This window comes from Poeciliopsis prolifica, unplaced genomic scaffold, assembly GCF_027474105.1.
Source record: "Poeciliopsis prolifica strain line A6 unplaced genomic scaffold, Auburn_PproV2 SCAFFOLD003, whole genome shotgun sequence".
In the NCBI taxonomy this organism is placed as follows: Eukaryota; Metazoa; Chordata; class Actinopteri; order Cyprinodontiformes; family Poeciliidae; genus Poeciliopsis; species Poeciliopsis prolifica.
This window is the reverse complement of record NW_026562378.1, coordinates 4951515-4975828: the sequence shown is the minus strand read 5'-3', so window position 1 is coordinate 4975828 and position 24314 is coordinate 4951515. Positions and strand designations below refer to the sequence as shown.

The 24314-nt window shown below is 43.0% G+C and overlaps 4 protein-coding genes across 5 annotated transcripts in view; 3 read left to right on the top strand and 1 right to left on the bottom strand.

Annotated features, from left to right (window-relative positions):
- On the top strand, positions 1 to 5516 carry LOC129358410 (protein transport protein Sec61 subunit alpha-like 1). Its single transcript, XM_055027444.1, has 12 exons — positions 1 to 136; positions 856 to 923; positions 1019 to 1084; positions 1173 to 1251; positions 1721 to 1852; positions 1961 to 2070; positions 2186 to 2339; positions 2452 to 2612; positions 2697 to 2894; positions 3729 to 3920; positions 4002 to 4078; positions 4444 to 5516. Exons 1-12 carry the CDS (start codon positions 130 to 132, stop codon positions 4628 to 4630), a joined length of 1431 nt encoding a protein of 476 aa, XP_054883419.1. The 5' UTR covers positions 1 to 129; the 3' UTR covers positions 4631 to 5516.
- Positions 5517 to 6498: 982 nt separating this feature from the next.
- chchd4a (coiled-coil-helix-coiled-coil-helix domain containing 4a) lies at positions 6499 to 9102 on the top strand. The gene is made up of 3 exons (XM_055027576.1): positions 6499 to 6673; positions 7026 to 7124; positions 8033 to 9102. Exons 1-3 carry the CDS (start codon positions 6652 to 6654, stop codon positions 8362 to 8364), a joined length of 453 nt encoding a protein of 150 aa, XP_054883551.1. The 5' UTR covers positions 6499 to 6651; the 3' UTR covers positions 8365 to 9102.
- A 56-nt stretch (positions 9103 to 9158) lies between these two features.
- On the bottom strand, positions 9159 to 15858 carry si:dkey-202e22.2 (netrin-4). Of its 2 annotated transcripts, XM_055027575.1 has the most exons (11): positions 15378 to 15858; positions 13910 to 14111; positions 13636 to 13816; positions 13253 to 13552; positions 12022 to 12148; positions 11718 to 11906; positions 10779 to 10995; positions 10227 to 10348; positions 10094 to 10162; positions 9846 to 10016; positions 9159 to 9728 (listed from the first exon to the last, which is right to left on the bottom strand). In XM_055027575.1, the coding sequence occupies exons 1-11, from the start codon at positions 15499 to 15501 to the stop codon at positions 9568 to 9570; spliced, it is 1863 nt and encodes a 620-aa protein (XP_054883550.1). In that variant the 5' UTR covers positions 15502 to 15858; the 3' UTR covers positions 9159 to 9567. The 2 variants fall into 2 exon arrangements, with proteins under 2 accessions (XP_054883550.1, XP_054883548.1); XM_055027573.1 differs by having other exon boundaries at positions 13636 to 14111.
- A 6765-nt stretch (positions 15859 to 22623) lies between these two features.
- dnah1 (dynein, axonemal, heavy chain 1) overlaps positions 22624 to 24314 on the top strand; it is a 38104-nt gene continuing 36413 nt past the window's right edge. Inside the window, exons 1-4 of the mRNA XM_055023319.1 lie at positions 22624 to 22722; positions 22828 to 23042; positions 23857 to 24004; positions 24103 to 24253. Coding sequence (XP_054879294.1) covers positions 22919 to 23042; positions 23857 to 24004; positions 24103 to 24253 — 423 coding nt within the window. The 5' untranslated portion in view covers positions 22624 to 22722; positions 22828 to 22918. The remainder of the gene's footprint in view (positions 22723 to 22827; positions 23043 to 23856; positions 24005 to 24102; positions 24254 to 24314) is intronic.

Below are 24314 nucleotides of genomic sequence, written 5' to 3'. Positions count from 1 at the left end.
GCGGCTTGTCTGGTGACGTGTCTCTACGACTCTCTCTTTCCTCTCGCAGCGGCTGATGGAGCCACACTGACTCCTCCGTGCACTCAAAACTGTTAACAGCCACGCAGCAGGAGTCGGCCCAAGGACATCATGGGGAGTAAGTGCTTTCCCCGTTTGCTCTTCTGCTTTTCTCCATGAAAAGGCTCCTGAATTAGCGGCTGCGTTTTTAAACTTGGAGGAGGAAGGAACGGTGAGCTCTCGCAGGGAAGCTAATTAGCTAACCTTGGTCAGGTTATGTGGAAAGTTCAACCCCCTTATAAAGACCACGGGTTTGAAGCTGAGGCTCACTGAACGTCGGCGGAGTTAGTTTACAGATTACACAGGATTTGTAAAGTCAGGCTGTGGCTTTTGGGCGCTCTTGTCGGCTGGTTTGCGGTGAAACACAGCAGTTAGCATTTAGCTAACCTTAATTCAATTGAATCTGCGCCTGATTTGTCTTCCGTTTGTTATTAATGCCTATTGTTTGTCATTGACTGTGTCTCCTGGGCTGTGGCCACTAAATCTCTCGCTGCTGTCGCAGTCGGTCTCAGTGATGGACAGAGCTGACATGTGAAAGGGACTGCGCTGTGGACAGCAGTAGCTCGGAAGCTTTCTCAGGTTCAGATATGTAGCATTGATCTTATTCACCAGTTAACCTCTGGTGTTGTTATGCTTCGCTGGCAGCCGGTTAGTGATGACGTTGCGTCAGCACTCACCTGGTCAGAGAGGTGTAGGTCAGGTTAAAACGTGGCTGACGTTGCCAAGAGAAAGTTGTGGGGTCTCACAGTTATCCTCTCTCTCTCTTTGTTCCCCCCTTTTTTCTTTTTCTTCATGCAGTTAAATTTTTGGAAGTTATCAAGCCTTTCTGCGCAGTCCTGCCAGAGATTCAGAAACCAGAAAGAAAAGTAAGCTCTTGCCCCCCCATTTTTTTTAATATACATTTGTAGGATTTGTACGGTCGGAATCTCAACTTTTTATTATGTTTTTTTTTTAATTGCAGATTCAGTTCAGGGAAAAGGTACTATGGACCGCCATCACGTTATTCATCTTTCTGGTGTGCTGCCAGGTTTGTGTCCGCGTCCGATGCTTTGTTCTGACAGCTTTTCTTTGCCTGCACAGTGGATAACATCAATGTTTTTATGTGTTCCTTTCAGATCCCTCTGTTTGGCATCATGTCATCAGATTCAGCAGATCCTTTCTATTGGATGAGAGTAATCCTGGCCTCCAACAGAGGTGTGTACGTCGCACATCCGCCACTCTCAGCAAACACCAGAAGATCCACGAGAAGCGCTCGTTACTAAAACCCCACAGAGACATATTCTGGTGACCGATTCCACGGTCTTCTGCTCGGTTCACGCTGAGTGGTGAAGTGCTGGGCAGAAAGTAAAACTCTGCTAAGTAACTGTACGATACCCTTGCTAGCTACATATTTCCTTTGCATCTGACATGGGCAAGTACAAATTTATCTCTGGTTGGATGGACAAAGTTTGTCCATTTCCGTGGTGATATTGGTCTTGAATCCCATTCATAATTGTCTTAAATTGGAGAAACCTGCAGAAGCCCTGACATTTCCTGCGTAATAAAGTCGAGTAAAACAAAAAGACTCAGGCGTTCTCCCGGTAGCTCGTGCTGCAAGTCAGATGTGTGTAGTTGTCGTCTGTAGATCTGTAGCTGAGCTCTTCTCCTGCTCTTTGAACTGCAGGTACGCTCATGGAGCTCGGCATCTCACCCATCGTCACGTCAGGCCTCATCATGCAGCTGCTGGCTGGCGCCAAGATCATTGAAGTTGGCGACACTCCCAAAGACAGAGCTCTCTTCAACGGAGCTCAGAAATGTACATCTGCATTTGAGGATGTCTCCATTTGATAGTTTTTGTAAAAAAAAAAGAATCATTTTAGTCCGTCCTCTATTAACGTTGTTTTTCTTCTTTTTTCTTGTGCAGTGTTTGGAATGATCATCACCATCGGACAGGCCATTGTCTACGTCATGACGGGCATGTACGGAGATCCATCAGAGATGGGTGCTGGCATCTGCCTGCTGATCATCATTCAGGTTGTTACTAATGAGAATAGAAAGTTGTTAACGTTTTAGATGGAAAAGTGGAAATAGATCCTTGTTAATCTTCATGTTTTTGCTCAGTTTTTTTCAAAATATTTTTCCTCTCTAGCTCTTTGTTGCCGGTCTGATAGTGTTGCTCCTGGATGAGCTTCTCCAGAAGGGCTACGGTCTGGGATCTGGTATTTCTCTCTTCATCGCGACCAATATCTGTGAAACCATCGTCTGGAAGGCCTTCAGCCCCACCACTGTCAACACTGGCAGAGGTATTGGCATTGAAAACATCCACTTTTTTTATTTTTTTCAAGCTTAGAGGCAGAGAAATGATGTGCATCTCAGTTTGTTACTGTGAGTGACTAAACAACACGTTTTATCCAGGTACTGAGTTTGAGGGAGCCATTATCGCTCTCTTCCACCTGCTGGCCACACGCACAGACAAAGTGCGCGCCCTCAGAGAAGCTTTCTACAGACAAAACCTGCCTAACCTCATGAACCTCATCGCCACCGTCTTCGTGTTCGCCGTGGTTATATACTTCCAGGTGAGGCCTTTAGCGCCGCTGTACTACCTTCCGTTGTGCAAAACGAGCTCGGATCACACGTTCCCGTTTCTGTGACGTCGTCAGGGCTTCAGAGTGGACCTGCCCATCAAGTCGGCTCGTTACCGTGGGCAATACAACACATACCCCATCAAGCTTTTCTACACCTCCAACATCCCCATCATCCTGCAGTCTGCCTTAGTGTCCAATCTGTACGTGATCTCCCAGATGCTGTCGACGCGTTTCAGCGGCAACTTCCTGGTCAATCTCTTAGGAACCTGGTCTGTAAGTACAACGGGTGCTGTACTCCTGAAACGTTTCCACGTTTTGCCACGTTACAACAACAAACCTTTTATGTTTTTAATCATTTTAATGTAGGCCTACACAAAGTACCACATCAGTGTGAGTGGGAAGGAAAAGGTTATTAGAGGTCACTGGCTTGGTCTTTTATTTAAAGTTTGCATTTTATATCTCCTTACACCCTTTGATTAAATCTCAGGGCAACCAGTTGCATTAAATGGATGCCACAAGTCTAATCTGTCTTGTTCCAGTTGTTTTGTGCAAACTTCATTGGTTTGTGTCGACAAGGACCAATTCAATTTATGAAGTGCCGATTCACGACGAGTGTTGTCTCAATGCACTTCACTGAGAAGAAGAAAAAAATGTCAATTCAATTACACATTTCATTTGATCCTAGTTATCAAATGGTACAATAAGCTCAGTTAATTATTCAATAGTTTAAAAAGATTCTGTCTAAGGAAAGGAGCCAGATTGCATGTGGAAAATGGCTCGCTTTCCGTCATTGACTTTATAGCGATGCCTCTTACTGAGCTTGCATGTAGTGACAGTGGAAAGGAAAAACTCCCCTTTAACACAGGGTGTCTGCACATCCTGAAAAAGTCTCGAGCTCATGTATCTAAAATTGACTTCAGTTTATTTTTAAACATGAATATACCGGTCTTACATTTTGTACCACAGTCTGTTTGGCCCTCGGCCATCTTCATTGAGTTCTGTGAAACGCCCAGCTCCAGATTTCACCCGTCTAAATGACGAACGATCGCGTCGAGTTTAAAACCGCTTCCTGCACGATTCCTGACTGAACCAAAAAAATGTTTCCAGGATACTTCGAGCGGAGGACCAGCCCGGGCCTACCCAGTGGGCGGCCTCTGCTACTACCTGTCTCCTCCCGAGTCGTTTGGTTCCGTCCTGGATGACCCGGTTCATGCCGTCATCTACATCGTCTTCATGCTGGGCTCCTGTGCCTTCTTCTCAAAGACCTGGATCGAGGTGTCGGGATCGTCAGCCAAAGACGTAAGCGCCGTGTCGCGCAGCTGGATCTTCGGCCGGGTTTGACGGCGGAAACATTTACGGATGTCGTGTTGTTCTCATTAGGTGGCCAAGCAGCTGAAGGAGCAGCAGATGGTGATGAGGGGACACAGAGAGACCTCCATGGTGCATGAACTAAACAGGTACCGAATGCATTAGATACTGGAGTACCACTTCACAAGAAGGTTCCCCTTACTGGTTTATATGTTATTAATTCATCTATAAGTACTTTATAAGTCATTAATAACTGTTTATTATGAATTAAATAAGGGTGAGAAGGAGACAAAGTCTAAAGATTTCTTGACAAAAACTCAACTTAATCTGTTCACTTATATATTTTATCTAGAGTTGTTATTGTAGAAATTTCAGACTTCCTTGTAAACATAATTGTTTAGCACATTTTCTCCTCATCCTTAATTAATGATTTACAAAGTGTTTACAGATGAGTGGATAACATAAAACTATTGACGTCGTTCTTAATCGTTCTAATTCTGCTGCTTCTCTGCAGGTATATCCCCACAGCCGCTGCGTTCGGAGGGCTCTGTATAGGAGGGCTGTCCGTCATGGCAGACTTCCTGGGAGCCATCGGCTCGGGGACAGGAATCCTCCTGGCCGTCACCATCATCTACCAGTACTTTGAGATCTTTGTGAAAGAGCAGAGTGAAGTTGGCAGTATGGGAGCGCTGCTCTTCTGATATCAAATTTGCCAATCTCCTGACACATACAAAGAATCCACCTGTTTTTTTTTTTTATTTTTATTTTTTTGCAACTTCTTCTGTTGGTGTATTTCGCAACAGGGATAAGTAATTTTATTTTTATTTTTTTTTAACTCCACCATTTTTGTTTTCCACCGTGCTGCTCTTGCTTGAGAAAAGTGTTTTGGTTACATTGAGAGCTGAGCATAGTATTGGTTGTCATCCATCTTTTTTTTTTTTTTTTTTAATCTGTAGAGGTTTCTGCAGGCTGCCTGAATCGCCTTCTGGTTGCTCTAGAAGCCCGTCGACGCTTAAAAGCACACGGTTTGTGAGTGGCTGTCTTCGACTTACCTCAGGCATTTTTGTTTATTATTGTAGGCGTTAAAGGAACACTAAGACGGCAACATCGTTTTGATCCTGATCTCAAGCAGAAAACATTATGTTTGGACATTTTGGGGGGAGTTGATAGAAAGCCATGCTGTACATCCTCTGTCAACCATGTCTGAGGTTTCCAGGAGCCCAGAGAAGGATGCGGAAAGCATAGAGAATATGCCGTCACTCCTCGTAATTGTCTCCGGTTGTCTCAGACAAACTATTTGTCATGTTCATTTTCTTTCTTCTTTTTTTTTTTTTTTTAAATCACAGACTGTTTATATCCACAGCCATCTTGTGCTGGGAGCAGCGTTTGTCCAATGTCCCTGGGCCCTCAGCGGAACATGTTTTCCTGCGTCGCCATGCTCTTTTATTCCCAGACTGAATCGCTGCTGAAAACTGCCGGGATGGTCGGGATGAGGGTGGGTTTGATAGGGCTGAGAAAGGGGTTCATTTTTGTTTTTACTTTATGTAAGACATAATTGTGTTATTAAAAAAAGACGATGTTTTCCAACACAGTTTGTGGTTTCAATTTTTTATGATGATCTTTGAATGGAAAATGGAGCGTTAATTCCTGTTTAACTTCTCAAATGCGCACTGTTATGTATTTTATTATGGTGAGTAATTTAAAAAAAAGTTTTCCAGGCACATAGTGATACTTTATATCATCTAGTAACTGTTACCTGCAATAGTTATACAAATAGTATATATATATCAAACATGGCAAGTAAAATTTGACTTTGCATTTCAACATATAAATTGGGCTGCTGTCTCTTTAAGAAGCTCCTGTTGTGTATGACATACCACCGTCAGGAAGTCATCAAAACGGTCAAGCTGTTTAATCAAAGCTGTAGTTCGAAGCCCGTTGAGGTTTAATTATAAACTGTATCTTGAAGACAAAGTAATATGACCTCCAAATGCTAAACCAGGCAAAGAAGATTAAAAACAACATTAAAACCTTGAAACTTGTGTAAAACCTGCTTGTTTGTCATTCAGGAAAGTAACAAAAGGTGGATAGGGCTGCCAGAAATTTGACTCAACTGAGGACAATGTAACTATAAAATATTACTCAAAAGTAAAATTTGTCAAAGTATTTATTTTATTTTTAAAATAACCAAATGAAACTTGTTGCACTCTTCTGGCAGCAGATGATGCTGCCTCCGTGTTTCACTAGGGGAGTGATGCGTTCAGTGTTTGGTGCAATGTTAGATTTTCTCCCCAGGCATAATTTTGCATTAATCCCAAAGCGCTCAGTTTGAATATAAATTACTTAATTTGTTGATCTGTCACATAATGTCTTAGATAAAAACTGAGGTCTTACGGTTGCAACGTGGCAAAACGTCGAAAGTTCAATTTATAAAAAAAGAAAAAGAAAAAAAAAAGCGATATCAAACTGAAAATTCATAAACTTCATCCCGAAACGTTAAATGACAAAGTCAACTTGTGTGACGTCATTTTTGTGCGCGAAACCGGACAGGTCACCGTGCAGGCAGGCGGCTCGGGGGGCGGAGCCAAACCCGCCGGTCACAGAACCCCGTGTGACACCTGCGAGTCTGTCAAATGAAATCTCAGTTGTTTCTCGGTGCCTCTCGCCTCGGTCGTCTTTTATCGAGAGGGACGAAGGTCCACGGACAAGAGTACCAGCAGACATGTCGTACTGCAAGCAGGAAGGTAGTTTAAATGTTCCTTAGAGTCACGTTTCGGTCCGTTTCGGGGTGAGGTTCGGGGCAAGCATGCTGCATGCTAAGCTAACGTCTAGAAACTTCCCGTAGCCTCGTAGCTGTAGATCGCCTGCTTAGGAAGAAAACCTTCTCTAGTTGTAAAATTGGACTGGAAATTAACTGTGGAGCTTCAGTAAATTACACCTCGAATTCCGCCACAACAGGGAAAGAGGATAAATTGTCTGTGGTGTTGTCTAACAAGTCGCTGTAATCCTTTGAATCAACGTGGACACCAGAGGGCGCTGTCTGTCCATTTTTCAGTGACAGCAGCGATAATTCATTGTTGCTGATTCTTACTTCAGGTAAGGACCGGATCATCTTCGTGACCAAAGAAGACCACGAGACTCCCAGCAACGCCGAGCTGATAGCAGATGACCCTGATGACCCTTATGAGGAGCAGGGTGAGTATTCTGCAGCCTCGCATTGACAAGTTCATCTCTAATAAATGAGGTGTTGTGACAGTTCGAGTGAAAAGGCTTTTTTTTGTTTGTTTTTATTTCTTTGCTGGCATGCTCAACCATGGCATAAAAAGACAGTAATTTTGTGTTTTTAATTACGTAAGTGAGTCATGATCAGGCAACAAACGGCTTCATAAATGTTGAAAACAAGAGCTGGGTGCACTGTAGCCCACATGAGCTCAAATATCTTAGTACAACCTGACGTAACTGGATAAACATCCCTCTGCAAGTTGCACCTATGCAATTATGCCAAGTTTCCACAGTTGGCGCGAAGCTGAAGAATTAAGTGGAAGTCCTTCTGATTGTGGTTTTCTTTCACAATAATCACACCACTAATCTATTTCAGTGTACTCTATTTAAAAAAAAAATAGCATGGAGCTTAACTCTCTTTTACATATAATCATACTTGCATTCTTCTGGCAGTTAAGCATGTCTCTTTGATAAAAACGGATGGTTTCTGATGTCCAAATTGCATTTAGAGTTTTAACTTATGAGAGGTAATCATGTTTATAACCAGCCACATTAAAATGTAGCAATTTTTTTTCTAATAATTTGGAAAAAACAAACTTGCATAACAATCGCACATTTCGAAAGCTTGTAAGCGTGACTGTGAACAACTTTTTTTATTATAAAAATAATTAAAAAATGACTTATTTCACAAGTAAAACTTTCCTTGAATAAGTCAAGTATGTATTCTATGTAGGCTCAAACATTTGTCAACTGTTTTAATATTTTTTGGAAGCAAATGGCTAAAGAAAGAAAAAAAAAAATCAGTTAAAGGATGTTGCCAAGAAATGATACTTGTGTTATTTTAAGTTGAACTGACCCGTGTCAACCTGTTGTTTGTGAAGGTCTGATTCTGCCCAATGGAGAAATAAACTGGAACTGCCCCTGCCTGGGCGGCATGGCCAGCGGGCCCTGCGGCTCCCAGTTCAAGGAGGCCTTTTCGTGCTTCCACTACAGCCAGGAGGAGGTGAAAGGATCCGAGTGCATCGAGCACTTCCGCAGCATGCAGGAGTGCATGCAGAAGTACCCCGACCTCTATCCGCAGGAGGAAGACAAAGAAAACCCTCCCCAAGCGGAATCGGGCGGCGCTCCTGCTGCCGACGGCTCTGCCTTATTGTCTGAGAAGGACTCTTCTTCAGTAGCTTCACCAGACGGCGTGTCGGCTGCGGACGGCTAGCTAGAGCCGGTCAGACCATCGCAGAGTGACTCTCCTTAAGCAAAATGTCTCTTGCCAGCTAAAGGTTTTTCATGGAACAACAGCAGAGGACTTGCAGAAGTGCTTTGTCTTCTAACCACTAAATGATGAAAGGTTACCCTCATGTTGTTAGCAGGAACTTGAGTTGTTGGGACTTGCATTACATTATATGCAACAGCAGTTTATATCGCTGCTTCTTGTGAATAACAGAAGAGCCTTTTTCTTTGTATGTCAGTGTCAATCTGTTAATGTGAGCTAAAGGAAATGAGTTCAAATCCAAACTGACATTCGTTTAAGCTATAATAGCTTGATTATTTTTTCTCCTCAAGGTATTGTTGACGTGTGATATCAGTTCCCTTATCATCACTTGAGACCAAAACGGAGGGAAAAATTAGAGGAACGTGTTCTGTTTCTCATTGTGCTCTTTGTCCAGTAGAAATCTGCACAACAAATTAATGTTGTCATTGATGTTATTGCTGTGGAAACAAACAAACAAAAAAGTCATAAAGTGGTTGCTGAAGTCACCATCGAGTTTTCAGGCCGTCTCTGTAGCAAAAAAAAAATAATTCCGTCTGAGACTGGTCATCGAGTTTTCTGTTTTTCTCTGATCTGCTGTTCTGTTGAAGACGAGGAACAATGTCCTTACGTTTTATGGAATAAATATGTTTTAATTGGTCGACAAGAGAAAGCTGACAAATAAATGAATAAATGTGGACTGAATGAGATCTGAAGACCTGACATTTACGCAGGGAGCCCATAAGCAAATTCATGAGCAAAGAAAAATAAACTATTCAAGTTGTCATAAATTCTGGCTGGATGATTCTTTCCCTTTCCAATCTAGACGTGCAAAGCTGGCAAAGAAATGCTGAAAAGCGGAGTAAGTGTCAGGAAGGACTGCACAGTTGACGCCGCGGTGCTGAATGCATGACGCTCTTCTGACGTTCTGCCAAAGAATGATTAAACAATAATACATTAGTTTGGTCAAATATATACACATCCAATAAAACCCATCAAGATTTGTGGTTGTGACATGACACAATATGAGTCGTTCGTAGGAAAACTCCAAGGTCATTTGTGAACTCATCAGGCTTTGAGTTTGAGTCTTTGAGGGTTTTTTTCAATCACTTTCAGACTTTTAAAGTTTGTGTTGCTGAGTAGTTCACTTTCACGTCAAGTAATGTCCTCTCAGTTTTGCTCTGCCTGTTTGGATCTTAGACATCCATTCCTCAGCGCCTCTGATAAAAGCAGAGACAGTCGAGGTGTCCACGGAACCGCTACGCTCTGCATGGTGACCAACAAACGACCCGTTCCCGGCTCCTCCGGGCCAGCAAGCAAGTATTTCACACCTAAAAAGAGGGAAGCGGTGTAAAAGTAAGATCTCTCAGGGCTGCGTTTTAAACAACACATCTTGCTTGTCGACTTTGCTGAAGCTCGATGCGGCACAGTTTTTGCGATTTGCTTACCTGGGTTGAGGACGGGGCAGGTGCAGCCCAGATGGGTCCAGGGCAGAGGGAACACGCTGGCGGTCCCCAAGCGCAGCGCCACCCGACCCGATCGAAGCACCTTGCGGACTTTGACCCGTACCTCTGCGTGGCTGCCCTTGTCATGCGCCGACAGCACGCTCGCCTTCATCACTGTCACGAGCGGCGAAGGAAGAAGATCAAACGGGTTCTTTGAAGCCATTTCAATCGCAAGCAGCTCTTTTTCTCACCGTAGTCATGTTTGGTCTTGCAGAGGTCGGAGGCGCTTCTCAGACTTTTTTCCTTACACCTGCATTTCCCTGTGTGAGGACGGTACGTTACGCTCGGCTTTTATTGTTTCAAAATGATGCAAATAAGCATTACCTGTATAGTGCAGAGCAGACACTGCAAGCTCCTTTGACCATTCTTCCTCAGCTGTGAGCATGTCGTCCACATCTGGGATTTTTCCACCAACAGGCACGTTCAGTATGTGATTGTTTGGGTAGCTGTAAAAGTGGAAATACATTTTTTTTTTTTGCCCACTGAAACAATCAACATAAAATCCTGCCCTCAAAAAACTTATTGAGTGGGGGAACCTGAGAGATTTTAGAGGGAAGGGTAAGCCAGTTACAGTGGAATGGTTTAAACCTTGAACCACAGGCGTTGCCCATGTATTAAAGTCCCAGTCAAAGCCCAGACCGGAAACTAATTGAGAATTTGCTTTGTTTCTTTATACTGGTGCGTTCTATTCAGACGTTGGTCGAGATTTACCCTTTAAGACTTGCAGACATAGACGCAGGAAAAGGTTTAGTCAAAGTGCTGAAAGCAAATGTATGTGACAGTATTTATGTTTTCATTCCCTGTTGGATCAATCTACGGTCAGATTTCTTTCAAATCGCAATTTCATTTTTTTATTTAATGACTTCAGAAGTTCACCTGTTCAAACAGAGTCCTGTAGTTTGATCGCAGCTGTTTGGACAGACACAGGGCGTGCAGCCATCGTCTCCGAAGCCCCAGTAACCGGGCCGGCAGTGGCTGCAGCTCATGCCCCCCACGCCAGGCTTACACCGGCACTGGCCATTCCTAGGGTTGCACCAGGGTGCCGCTTGTCCAGGTGGGGGAGGCAACGACCCCCGAGGATCACACCAGCAGCCTATTGCATGGAGAGAGACGGAAAGGGTTAGCACACTTATTGCTTGCTGTTTTATACTAGTTCAATCGATTGATTTTCAATAATTTAGCAGGGAGAATCTTTCAATCTTATACACATTCATTTTGACCCAATGTCAACAGAAACAGAGATCATGAAAGCTGTGATTGACCTCCGACAATCCATCCAACTGTGAATCTAACAAGCAATACATCCATCCATCTATAAATCGATCTATCAATCCAACAAACAATCCATCAATAGATGCATCCATCCATTCAGCCATCTTCTCATCCAACAAACCATCCGTGGTAAATGGTTTGTACTTGTTCAGCGCTTCATCGAGTCCAAAGCACTTCACACTACAGACAGTCAATCACCCACAGCCTCACTCTGTGATGGTGGAAAGCTACTGGACAGTAGCCACAGCTGCCCTGGGACAGACTGACAGAAGTGAGGCTGCCATGCAGAGGAGCCACCAGGCCGTCTCACCCCCACCAGTAGGCAAGGCGGGTCAAGTGTCTTGGCCAAGGACACAATGATAGAGGCAGATGGATCCATCCAACAAATCATCCATCTGCAAAATAATCTGTCGATCCAAGAAACCATCCATCCATGAGCGAGGGGACGGTCATTAAATCAGTGAAACCATGATTACAAGGCCATAATGTTATTATGACCATATTGTTAACCTTCTGCATAACTCATGATCAATAGACTCTTACGTGTGCAGGCGTAAGGAGACTTAAGGGGCATGGGCCGGTGCCGATAGTAACCGTGACGGCAGCGCTGACACCTGCGGCCCTCGGTGTTATGCTGGCAGTCGTTGCAGACGCCTCCGCTGACTCCGTCCGTGGAGATCCACGCCCGGAGAGAGAAGTGACAGCTCTCTGCATGGCCATGGCACTCACACTCTTCAGAAACACAGGTGGTCGAGAGGCGAGGAGGGAAATTGACTGGTCATTAACAAAAACTCAGACAAGTGATAAAACTCAGGATTGGTCTGAATGCCCTACATCGATCACTTACTCTGACATGGGTTCGGCTCGCCACCGGTGCCGTTGGCGGGCCTCCAGGGCCGATCGTTATACAGCGGGGCACACCTCTCACAGTGATCCCCGTCAGTGTGATGGACGCAGAGACACTTTCCAAATACCTAGACGAGATGCTGCTCAGTTTCTTTATCCGACATTAGTTCATTGTTACATGCACCTGTTCTGTACAAAGTGTGAGGTTCAAGAGTCAAAAGAGTTAATGACGAGCCATTTATCAACAGGTACTTTTGGAAATACCCAACTGTACACTACAAAGCAAGCACAGGAAACAGAACAAAAATACTCTGTCTTTGCATTTATCAGCTCCTCTGGTAATTTTGTGGTTACAGGTAAATGTAATGTTATTGCAGAAGCTATTCTTCACATCGACACATCGACTAAACTTGAAAATCTTTTTTAAAAACTTTTTTTTTTACTGTCTCCCATGAGTTTAAATGAGGAGGGAGGAAAGAGAACATGTTACATCAGAAAGTCATGTGTGAGTTAGTCTTCATGAGTCAGGAGTCACGTTAGCAAATTTTGCTGGACAATAAATTGTCGCAGAAATGAATGTGCATAAACAACGGGACTGTTCACTCTCTTAAAAAAGAAAATCCAAAAGCTTTCATTTTGCAATGAACACCTAACCATGAAAATGGAAAATATTTTAAATATCCAAAATAAATATCAAAAGGGAAAAAAAATAAATAAATAAAATAAAATAAAATTGAAACAAAAACTATACCCAACTGAGACCATAAAAATATTAATCAGAATGGAAATTATTGAGCTCATTTTAATTTTTCATGCAAGTAATTAGATATTCTGCCGATTGTGACAGGCTTCGCGGCAACAGCAAGAAAACAGCTCCACTTTGAAACTATTTCAAACCCTTTTAAATAGACAGGACAGCATTTTAAATATTTAAAAGGGACGACCACTCTTGTAGTGTCGCGTATGTGGAATGAAGGAAAGCAAGGTGGGATTCTTCTCGGTGTCTTAAATCTGCGTCCCATGTGGTCATGTGGGAGGTAAGAGTGAGGTGGAAGATTTAAACGTGGGAGGATGTGCCGCTAACGCAGGTGAGCTCATGCATATCAGCTTTTCCTGTTAGATTTAACACCAGTCAAAAGGAACAGGCATGACAACAATCAAAACAATCATCAGACACTTTGCTTTTATGTCTTAGCTTCTCATATGACACAAGTGCAAGACTCACCACCTACCATGTCACTGCCTTGTCTTTTGTCTTCACTGATTTTATGTGGTACGCAATATTCAGCATGCCCATGGCACAGGCATGTCCCTCTGGCCAGCAATGTGGAAATGGCAAACGGTGCTGAGGGTGGGCTTTCTGAAGGGGCGGTGGGGTTCGTCCATGTTCCAGAGGAGTTCACAGATGCAGGACAAGTCTGAGCTCTCAGTAGTCTGATGCGGAGGTTTGTGATGGTCAGGCGGACAAGGGCCTCTGGACTGTAGGGGTCAAAGGTTTTTGCACTTCTTGGATCCAGAGTACGTACGATTACCTAGTAGAGAGGGGAGGAGAGGGGTTAACAGCACTGATTGGGTGTTATGAAAATGCTTTACATGTTTGTGCAAACTTCTTTACCTCCCCACCGCTACAAGGGAGAGGACTAGAATACCGAGACGTGCACAGCGAGCCCGGCCCTCTGAGGTCATCGTCCAAGTTAAATTCCACCCTACAGTTGTGAGAAAACACCCTGAGAGCCTCCCAGCTCTTTCCAAAGTCAGCGGAGCGCTCAATGACCATGGCAGCAGGCCTGGGAGACCTGAAGACCAAAACTACATGAGACAGACAGAACTTTGTCTCCAGATCCAACTGGATCTCGTCCTGCTCCATGTCGCCTCCTCTCGATGCCCACCAGGTGTCCGGATGCGAAAACGGGTCGTCGGTCATCAGAGAAGGAGGATGAGGGTCTTCTTGGCATGAGCTGGGGGTCTCTGGAGGACGGGGGCACAAACTTTGGAAATGGTTGGCACAGCAGTTTGTCAGGGTTCGAAGCGGCCGGCCGCTGGCCAGATTCCCGATGGATGGACTGCAGGCTTGGTTGACACATCTAGACGCTGCAACAAACAGAGTGTGAACAAGCCGGTGAAAAGACAAACTGCAAAAGTATTTGAACCAGTTGCTCTTTTCCACTTGTGTTATATCATAACCACAAACCTCAGAGTACTCAGTAGGGATTTTATGTTGGCAGACCAACAAAAAGCAACAGGAAAACGACAGAAACAACATAAACTGGAAGAAAGTGATGCGCGACTGTCCACATGCTTTTGCAAAAAGAACCTACTTGTTTTGAATATTTGTTTTCTGCCCCTTTTACACTAATTCCTGTAAATAAAAGCCAGCGCAGCTAAAGCACAAAACAAGAAGGACAAGATGACAGACACTGCTGCAGGTAAGTCATATGGACCGCTTCCTCGCTATCGACACAGCGTAGGTGTGGAAGAAGGCGCAGATAAAATTCACACCAAATGCTTAGTGTGTCAGTAGACTAACATCCCCTCAGTGGAATTAGGTGCTGGTCGCATCCATCCAGTTATTCATCGTATCCTACAGGGTAGTGGGGTTCTGGCACCCAGCAGGAGAGGTCATCTGTGAGGTCACAGGGTACACACAAGACAGTGTAACAGAGACAAACAACCACACACACTCACGCCTCAGGACAATTTGGAGGAACCAATAAACCCAACTCATGTTTTTGGTACCTGGAGAGAACCCGAGCATGCACAGGAAGGGAACATGTAAACCTCATGCAGAAAGGCCGGCGGCCAGGCAAGACTGCTGTTTCAGCAGAGGGAAACTTTGACAAGGACACTCCGCGGGTTAACGGCTGAACTTCTAGACCGAGCTGAACGTAGAGCCAAACCTGCAACAAGACGCAGACGACTGTCCCACAGCTTCAGCTTCCAGCAGGACACCAACCCAAAACATGCGGTCAGAACTGACTGTTTAAGATCACAGCGTCATGAGTTGCATCCAATTCCATGCGGGGAAAACCAACTGAGAGTCAGTGTCTAGGCAAGAAAAAGACTGGCAGAACAGCTTGCAGCATTGCAGTGCTTAATCAGGGTGAACTGAACTGCCCTTGTACTTCACACTTACATCTAACTTCGTGTCTACACATAAAACCCAGAGAAAGTCTCCTCTGCTGGCATCATGGACACATTAACCCCCCCAAAGTCAACCTCTACTCGATGAATTATTAATCTGACTGACCATGACATCACTGCTGCTGCTCACTCTGGCAGCATCCAGGGCTCCTCGGGTTCCTCTCTTCCTCCTTTCTGATAAAGAAGGAAAAGACGGACCGCACCAGCGCTCCTCACCTGCTCCGCTGCGCGTCCCGATCAAGAGAAGCCATCCGAGCGCCACCAGTACGCTCTGCCCTCCTCTGCCCAGCATCATCCTGGTTCCTTCTGGGGTTACAGCACACACAGCACGCCGCTGCATCGCGCCCACCCCAGTCAAAGAGCATTTCTCCGCGGGTGACGCAGCGCGCGTCCAGGTCCAGGGAACATCGGGGCGAATCCAGCCAGCATTGTCCTTCCAGCGCCCGGTGGAAGAAAAGGTCAAAGTTAACGCACCGTCAGGGGATCCGGGACCGACCTGGATGGATCATGGGGGGTTCGAGAAGATGGAGAGATCACTTCACTGGAGCGCTCCAACTCTGCTTTCTTTTATTTTTGTTTTACTGGTCTTTCATTTTGTTCATTGGGAGACTACCTCGTTCAGCCGAAGAAAAAAAAATACATATAAAAACATGCAAACACTTCTATTATTCATTTAGCAGCAAGCCTGAAATATGAGTCGTCCTGTCAATGTGCGCTCCCAGCGTGTTGGCTGAGCAGAGGAGGTGACGCTCTATTTATACACGGGCAGTGGCGGTCCTTCAGCGAATGACGCCCAGAGGCGGCCCACATTGGGGGACAAGGGGTGGGAGGAGACCATATCCAACCCTGGAAAATGCTGACTAACAGACTGCCTCCTCTTCCCCCTCCTTCACCATCACAGAATATGGAATATACTTCATTGATCCCCAAGCTGAAATTGTTGTCCGTTGATGAACTACTCCATCCAAGATGTAACGCTAAGAGATATTATTATTATTGTCGTTATTATTCTACAAACTACTGGCATTTCTCCAAAGTTCCAAGGAAACATTTTGTATTTATTTGCAGAAAACGCAAAATGGTCAGAAGCGCTTCCAGAACTCAAATAATGCAAAGAAAACATATTCATTTAGAAACAACAAAAATGACGTTTTAACTCAGGAAGTGTTCAGAAAGCAATATTTGGTGGGATAACCATGGGGTTCATGGGGTATATATGACAAGTATATATGTCATAGATACAGCACTACAGCACAAGATTCCTCCAGAGGTTGGCACCACAGTGGGGTACAGAGTCGCTATTGACACTGGCTCACCCATACCGCTAATATAAACCAGCATCACAGCGCATACCATCCGAACGCGGTCACTTCAGTACCCGGGGCCTCATAATGAGACTTAGAAATGTGTTTATCGTCGTCTTCCCACTTGTTTTTCAGCTGCAGTCATTCCAAGTTGAAAGCTTCTTTGAAGCTGAGCACAGAAAAACCTGAGCAATAATAATCGTAATAAAAAGGAAAATAGTCCGACACAAGCAGCTTGATTCCTTGCGTTGTGGCACCAGAGGAATCTGGCAGCTTTCTGTTTTATGCAAATGAGCCAGACAAGAAAGGGATTTCTGTCCCCCCCCATGATTCTCTCTTTGCCATTCCTTGTTGTAACAATGGGCCATAAATAGTCTTCAAAAAGTCACATCACAAAGTCTTGAAGTCCTTCTTTGCTAATTAATTTCAGCCACGGGGAATACATATAGTCTGGTTTGATGTTTCTATCTTTGTCTCTCACAGACTGAGCTTGAAGAACTCTGTCTGATCAGAGTTAATGGTTTAAACTGGGAGAGAAAGGAGCTCAGAAAATTGGAACAGATTGGGATAGTTTTTTTTTTTTTTTGATAAACATTCTCAGAGACATACAAATTGCTTTCAGACCTGTTCATCTGCCTTTATCCTGAAAGAAAAAAAGAAGAAGAAGAATAAAATAACATAATTACTAAAGTCTGACAAAACAAATGAGGACAATTAGTTTGTTCTTATTGATCCAATGTTTTTGAAGAAGCTGAATGATTGGCTTTTTGCCATCAATCAAAGTTTGTTTGATTGGTCAATTTTCTTCTCGTGAACAGCGTCACTCCCTTGAAAAAATGTTGATGCCTTTAATATGTGTTTTATTCACTTTACTGTACAATCATAAACGTGAAGTAAAAAAGAAGAAGTTACAATTGGAAAGTTGAAGGTCCAAGAAGAGAAAAGAGTCACTGAAGAAAAACAAAAATAATTCTGACTTAATGAATTTAAAATCCAATGTTTAAGAAGATGATATCACTTTAGTGGCATTTTGACTTTTAATGCATTTCCATGTGAAAATGACTTGTGGTTTTTAAAATATTTTCTAAATATCAAGTTGGTGCTTTCTACACATTTTGCTGCAAATGCAGCTGCATGTTTTTTTGGGAGCTAAATATTGTCTTTCACATATCATGAAAACAAGTCCATCTTAGTCAGGCTTGTCCATTCGTTTCAACGTATTGGATGAGATTTGTTACAAACCCAATCAGTAAAGACATTAAGTCAAAAGTACCCAATGGCAACCAGAACTATTTTTTTTGTCTTCAAAAAAAATAAAAAATAAAAAAGCAATACATTAATGCTGTGGCTTTAAGTCTCCTCATACTGTTTTGTGGCATGAGATTTGAACGTCGATATAGGTGTGAAACATAGTTTTACCCCAGACATTTGGCCAGTTCAACGAAAAACAAATTATTTGGTTAATTGTGTCATTTTTTTTTTTTTTTTTTTTTTACAATTTCCCTAGAAACTTCTGACAAAAGCAGAACACAGATCCCTCGTTCTTTTCAAGTTTCCTCGATGCCTGAGCAATGAGGTGCTTTTGAAAAAAAATAAGAATCACTGAATATTTTTGGGGTCATCTACCATTTCACTGGATGCTGGTATGTGGTTTATGAAGGGAAATGTTTTGTGGTCTCCCTGACATTTTCACAGTTCAAAACATTTAGTCCCACCTAAAAGAAAAGGCGAAAAAAAGTGTGCCCAGCTGCATCGGCTACTCAAAAAGGTCCTAGTCCCACTAAAAAAACCTGCTGAAAAGCGCAAATCCTTAACTTTTCCAAATTCTCAGTTAAGCTTCCCTCAGTGCTGGCCAGGCATGTAACATTCAGTCTAAGTTTGTGGTTGCAATGTGACACAATATGAGAGCGTTCACACTGTGTGATTATTTATTTTATGGCATTTAAGGAGGTTTTCCTCTCTCTTTCATCTGTCTCTTCTTATTTTTTGGAAATGCTTCAAACAATAAGTCCCACTTTGTCTTCTCACATCTCACATGTTCCCTTCTTGTCTCACACATGTGTCAATAAAAATCTACATGTTTGTGAAAGACCAGGTTATTCCCGTTTAAAGCATGTGAGCATGCTGCTCATTACTTTTATCACCAGACAGACGCATTTTTGGCCCGGCTCGAAATGATTTAGAGTCCGCTTTTGGCTCGGCCCAAAACACGGAAATGAGCTTTCCATGTTTTTAAGGTCTGACCTGTGTGGATTTTGTGCGTCTCAGAACGATGGAGGTAATGGTTAAAACATAGAATCAAACCACGGATGTGGGTCTGGCGAGCTCTGAAAAGAATTTCGCTGCGCTTTGGTGTGTTTTCTGATTTCTGAAGAGGCTTTCAAATGGCAGGTTTCGTTTGACTTAAAGCCGAAGTTTAAGGTCAGGGTTTAATGTGGGGGGCTGTTAAACATTTTTAAGACCAGCAAGTGCGATAAATGTAAATTGCGTAGAGCTCATTTGGGCTTTCAAATGCAAAACATGTTAAATCTTAAGCGGACGAGGCTGCAGTTAGGGATAATTTTATATCATACTGCAGTACAAAAACAACCACAGGCAATAAAGTGTTTGTTTAAAAAGTCACTGTAAAAACTCGGGTAAACAACATGTGTCCTAGTGTGGGTACAAGTTGAAAAATGTCTCTTTTGTTTTTTCCCCCCAGCATTTTTAATAACGCTTAAAAGTATCTTTACTGAGACGTTGCTGGAAATCAATCACTGGCCTAGATAGGTTACCAGGATAAGACAGTGGGATCAATAAGCTGCTATTCCTGATTCTGGTCCATTTAACAGTCACAGTCTGACTTAAGAATGGTTGGAACAGAGGAAATCGCAAGTTTGATTCAGTTCCCTTCCTCGTGACGACTGCCATGCAGACATGCCAGACAGAGCAGGAACGTCACGAGACGAAGCCAGAGCGAGTCAACAGTTGTGAGGGGGAAAAGAAGTGGTGGAACTCCATGTAAAGGACGACGGTGCTGAAAAGCTACAGAATGAATAAATTCAAACGTGCTCTAAGGACCAATACGTTTCCGATTTGCATGGCCAGCAGACATGGCGATGCGATGCTAATGAGGATGACAGAACCTGAATTGGCTCACGCAGTTCTTGGCAATATCAGTGAAAGTATCTTAAGTACCAAACGAGGCTTCAGTTGCAATGAAGATGGCTTGCTGATGGTTGGGATCTGTGCTTAATATTTGTCCACATTTTCATCTCCTCTCATGCTAACTTGAAACATTGCACCCCGCTGTGTCCTTTCTCTGTTGGACCCTATTATTTATGCTTTTGTCACTTTCTAATGAGCTCAATATTTCATTTTTGTCACCAGCAACCTCACATAAACACATACATCAGCAGGCAGACGTTCGTACAAAGACACGGCCACTTGATAACTCTTCTCATCATCGCCCTCCCACTCAGACAAACTAGTGCAGATTGTGTTTCCCTGACAACACAAACAGACACGTGTTAAAGATTCTGTTGACTGTTTGCCTTCCCTCCTGCCTCAATGAAAAACCGACTGCCGCACATGTCGCAAATCACGTCAGACCTCATAAGTAAAGCAAAGATCTAATGTTGTCAGCGTGGTAAACGAGAAATAATAAATTAACCCCCCCTCCGCGCCCCCCGCGCCCTCCGCCAGTGGAGTTCAGCATCGCTGAGACAAGCAGACACGAATCTGATGCTTTAATAATTCAAAACAGTTTTAATTTTCTGATCTCATGTGGCTTTTTCCTCACTATTTGGAGCCTTTTTACAGCCCCTGAGTACTGACTTTGGTTTCGCTCCAAAAGCCACACAATGAAGTAGAGTTAATGAGAGGAGAAATCAGAGACAGCTGCTCGAGGTCGAGGGACGCAGACTGGTGGTGGTGGTGGTGGTGGTGGGTGGGGGGTTCCAGATTGCTCCTTCTGCCTGATCCAGTGGGCTGCCGAGCTCTGAGGCCCCTCTCAGCCAATCAGAGCTCTTCTTTATTGGCACGCCAACTCCACCTGTGTGCCATCCTGAGCCACGGTGACGATTTAAACGTTTGGTCAACTGCGAAGGACACTGTTCATCAACAGCAGGTCATCTCACCTTGTAGGTTTTAGCAGATGCAGCAGACTCTTTCCATTTTTTATTTTTCATTACGTTTCTCTTTTTGAAGGTGTCACTTTAAAACCCTTTGAGGGACGTCAGTGATGGCGCTAGTGCAAAACCATGGCACACGTTTCAGATTTTAATTAAAAAAAACTAACAAAAAAAAAAAAAAAAACACGATGTGATACCATGCATTATTTTCCTTCCACTTCACAAACAGGCACTACTCTCTTAGTCTATTGACAAAAATTCTAATAAAATAAATCAATGCAACTTGAATTGGTTAATGTGGGAAAAGTGAAAGGGAAGATAAATATGTTTTCAATCCACTATTTTAGATGAAAAAAAGAAGAGAAATTAATACATAGGCACATTTTTTTCACCCCATATAAATGGAACCTGTACTGTTGAGATCACATGATCTTTTGAGACAACCCTTTTATTTTTCTGTGTCTGGACTCAATCATAGAGTGCCAGGTGGCTTTGCCTATGCTCAGCTGTGGTTACTGTAGAATATACGTTTCTGTGGAGGGTCTAAGTAGGAATTCTGCGCAGCTGCTTCTGGGCCACAAGTTGTGACAGTATAGTGGGGGGTTGGCTGGCGTTTGATCCTGTCGGTGAACATCTGGTGAACTGAGCAACCCATGCTGATGTCGTTAATGTGCAGTTAGTGATTTTTATTTGAAAAAACTAAAGCAAAACAAAAAAATCTAAAAAGTCAGGGATGTGATAATGCCTTGTATTTCCAGAGATCGTGGAAACAATCTACACTAACATTCTTTTGAATACGATGTTCTATTGAGCCCCAATGCCAGCAGAAAGTCAGCCGGGCTTGTAGACTGAAAAGAATGAGGATTACAGGATGGATCAAGGTTTTTTTTTTTTTTTTGAGGTTTAACAAGTTTGACTTAACCAGAGCTGCTTGCCTTAACTTAACATTTAAGTCTTATCTCCATGGTGGCCTCCTGGCTCCACGGTTTATTTAGGGATTGTCAGGCAAACATTGGTAGAAAACCAGGTTTTAAGGGCCGCCACCTCATCAGAAACTTGTGGTTTTCATACAGTTTTCTTTGGAACTCCAATCTTTGATTTATTTCATAGCTCTAGCATGTGGCAATCGATAATAACCTACTGCGGTGAGCAGGTTCCGAGCACCGACGCTGCTCTGATTTAATATTCCCATTATTGGATGTGGGTTGCTTAGATCCTCAGAAACAGCGTTGTTTTCGTGTCTTGTTTTAAGTGAGGTCATCTCTTTGGAAATTTAGCTCTGCTGGGACACAGACTGAGGATCAGATGACCTCCATTTAACATTTCACCAAGAACACCCTCATCATAGATTGGCTGAACAAAACAAAACAAAATCAAAACAAAAAAGCCCTGTACTTACATAGTGAAAGTTGTCAAGTCCAGGGAACCCCAAAGCACTGCACACTACATTCAATGTACATTCATCATGCCTTAACGAACGGGCCTACATGTTAATGTTGATTTTCTGATAAAAACATAATTTGACTGAAACTCCACCATCTTCTTCCAAAAGGTTCTTTTTTCCGAAGCACCTGTAACGATATGGAATCTTGTGACAGGAGTGGTTAAGTTATTTATGAGAGGAAAAATAAATCTCCAGAAACAGGCTGACTCAATTTATTTACTGGTCACCAAATAATAGTGCCCAGTAAATTATTCTATGACCCTCTATATTCAGTTTAGAGTCATGAACTCAGTGTTCAGATGATGCTTTTTATACTTTGCAGGAGGCAGAGCGTCACCAGAAACAGTGTAGGTCAACAAACATCTCGGTTTGCTCCGGTTTCTTTCATTTTTCTTTTACTACTACCTCCTACCAAACTTACGTTTTTGACGTAAGTTTGCTCCTTTTTTTTTGTTTTTACACAGGACAAGTTGTGCCGTAAATAAAAAAAAAAAGAAAGAAAAAAAAAAAAAAAAGTTGTGCCGTAAATGCGCAACAGCGCCTCCTACGGTCAAAGCGTGCAAGCAGTACTGAATCTCCATGGCAACAGCGAGTGACTTCACTGTTACTGTGGATAACTAAACCGAGATTTGTGGCGTTCAGCGCGACGTTCGCTTTGACCTTTATAAAAAAAACAAGTTGGTTCAGCGTTAGAGTTTACGGTAGGGCACTGTATTTATTTCATTTCATGTCACCTTTACTTTCTTTTCTTTTTTTTAGACAATTTCGTAGCAACGAATTAAAAAAGAAAGCCAACCGTTTAACAGCCGTTGAGTTTGCCCTCACGCGTTTCGGAGTCCTGCGGTTGATGGCGTGGCAGCATTCCTTTAAATAGACAAGAAAGGCCCGAAGCCACCAATGATACCTACAAAACCTCCGGGGAAAAAAACTGCTTTTGTAAGGCGCAGAGTCAGACAGCTGGTGGACCATGACAAGACCTCCACCTCCGAACTGGACGCTGATACTCAGAATACATCAGACGGTGAGGATATAGTAGCCATAGGTGAATTAGTGCAGCATTTATGTGTGCAAATTCCAGATGTGTCGCTTTTACCTGAACGTTTTCTCACATCAAACAGCAAACTTCACTTTATCATATTGAACACAAAGTATTTTGTAATTGTGAGGTGGATGGACACTGATATACCTATCCAAAGTTTTCACACAAGAACATTGGAAAAGTTTTGTACGCCCTTTTAGGAATTGTATGTTTTGTGTGGGGGGATGCAGCCATTATTGTGATTTCTAATTCTACCAAACTGATCATTTGAGCAAACCTTATAAACGCACAGCAGGAATTTTATTGCTTGAATGTGTTTTTCCGTAGCTCGTTCCAGGAGCATCAGTAATTATTAATTTAATTGAAAAATGTGACAAAATTCAATTGCGGTATTTACTATTAAGCAGGGCTGAACTGTAGTTCAGTTCTTAGTATCATCAAGAAGGTCCTGGGTTCAAAACCCAGCCAATAAGTCTGTGTGTTCTCTCATTCTAGGTAAGTAACATGTTCTCCAACAAACCTTTGATGCAGGTGGAGTCTATTTAATGACTAGATAACTTCTGAAGACGACGGGTTATGCTGAATTTTATTACATAAATAGTTATGTGAGTTTTTCTTTCCTTTGCCAAAAATTTGAAAATCTTTCTTTTTTTCTTCCCACTTCACAATGTCATGCTGCTTTGTGGTCGGCAGTCACATAAAGTACATATTACGTAAAAAGCACACAGTAGTTCTTCTTAAAATAACGTAATTGTGTTACAGTAAAAGAATCTCCTCTCCACGCTCTGCATCACAGCTGGAATTTTCACGTCTCCATGGGACCTGTGCATTGACAACAGTATTCAAGAAGATCCGTATTTTGCCGTCGGTGGCGACACACCCAAAGTTCAGGTTCCGTACATAACCATCCCTGGACACGCTCCTCGACAGTTAGTGGAAGAGAGGTATGAGTTTTTTTTGTGGTAAATATTATAAAGCACATTCTTCTTTTTTATCAAATAATAATTTAATTTAAAGTCTTTTTTTAAATTTCTGTTTACAGACTTCGTCGAGAATACTTGGTTTTAGACTTACTTCAACTCCTGGCAGCAAAAGGCATAAGGTCTAACAACCTAATGCCAGAACATCACGTCGAGGAGGATGATTCTGTTCCTAAGTCATACAAGCTGACATCACCCTTCCTGCCACTTGAGGTAGATATAGTATTGCCGCTGCGGTACTTCTATGGCAGCCATCTCACATATATGCATTGCA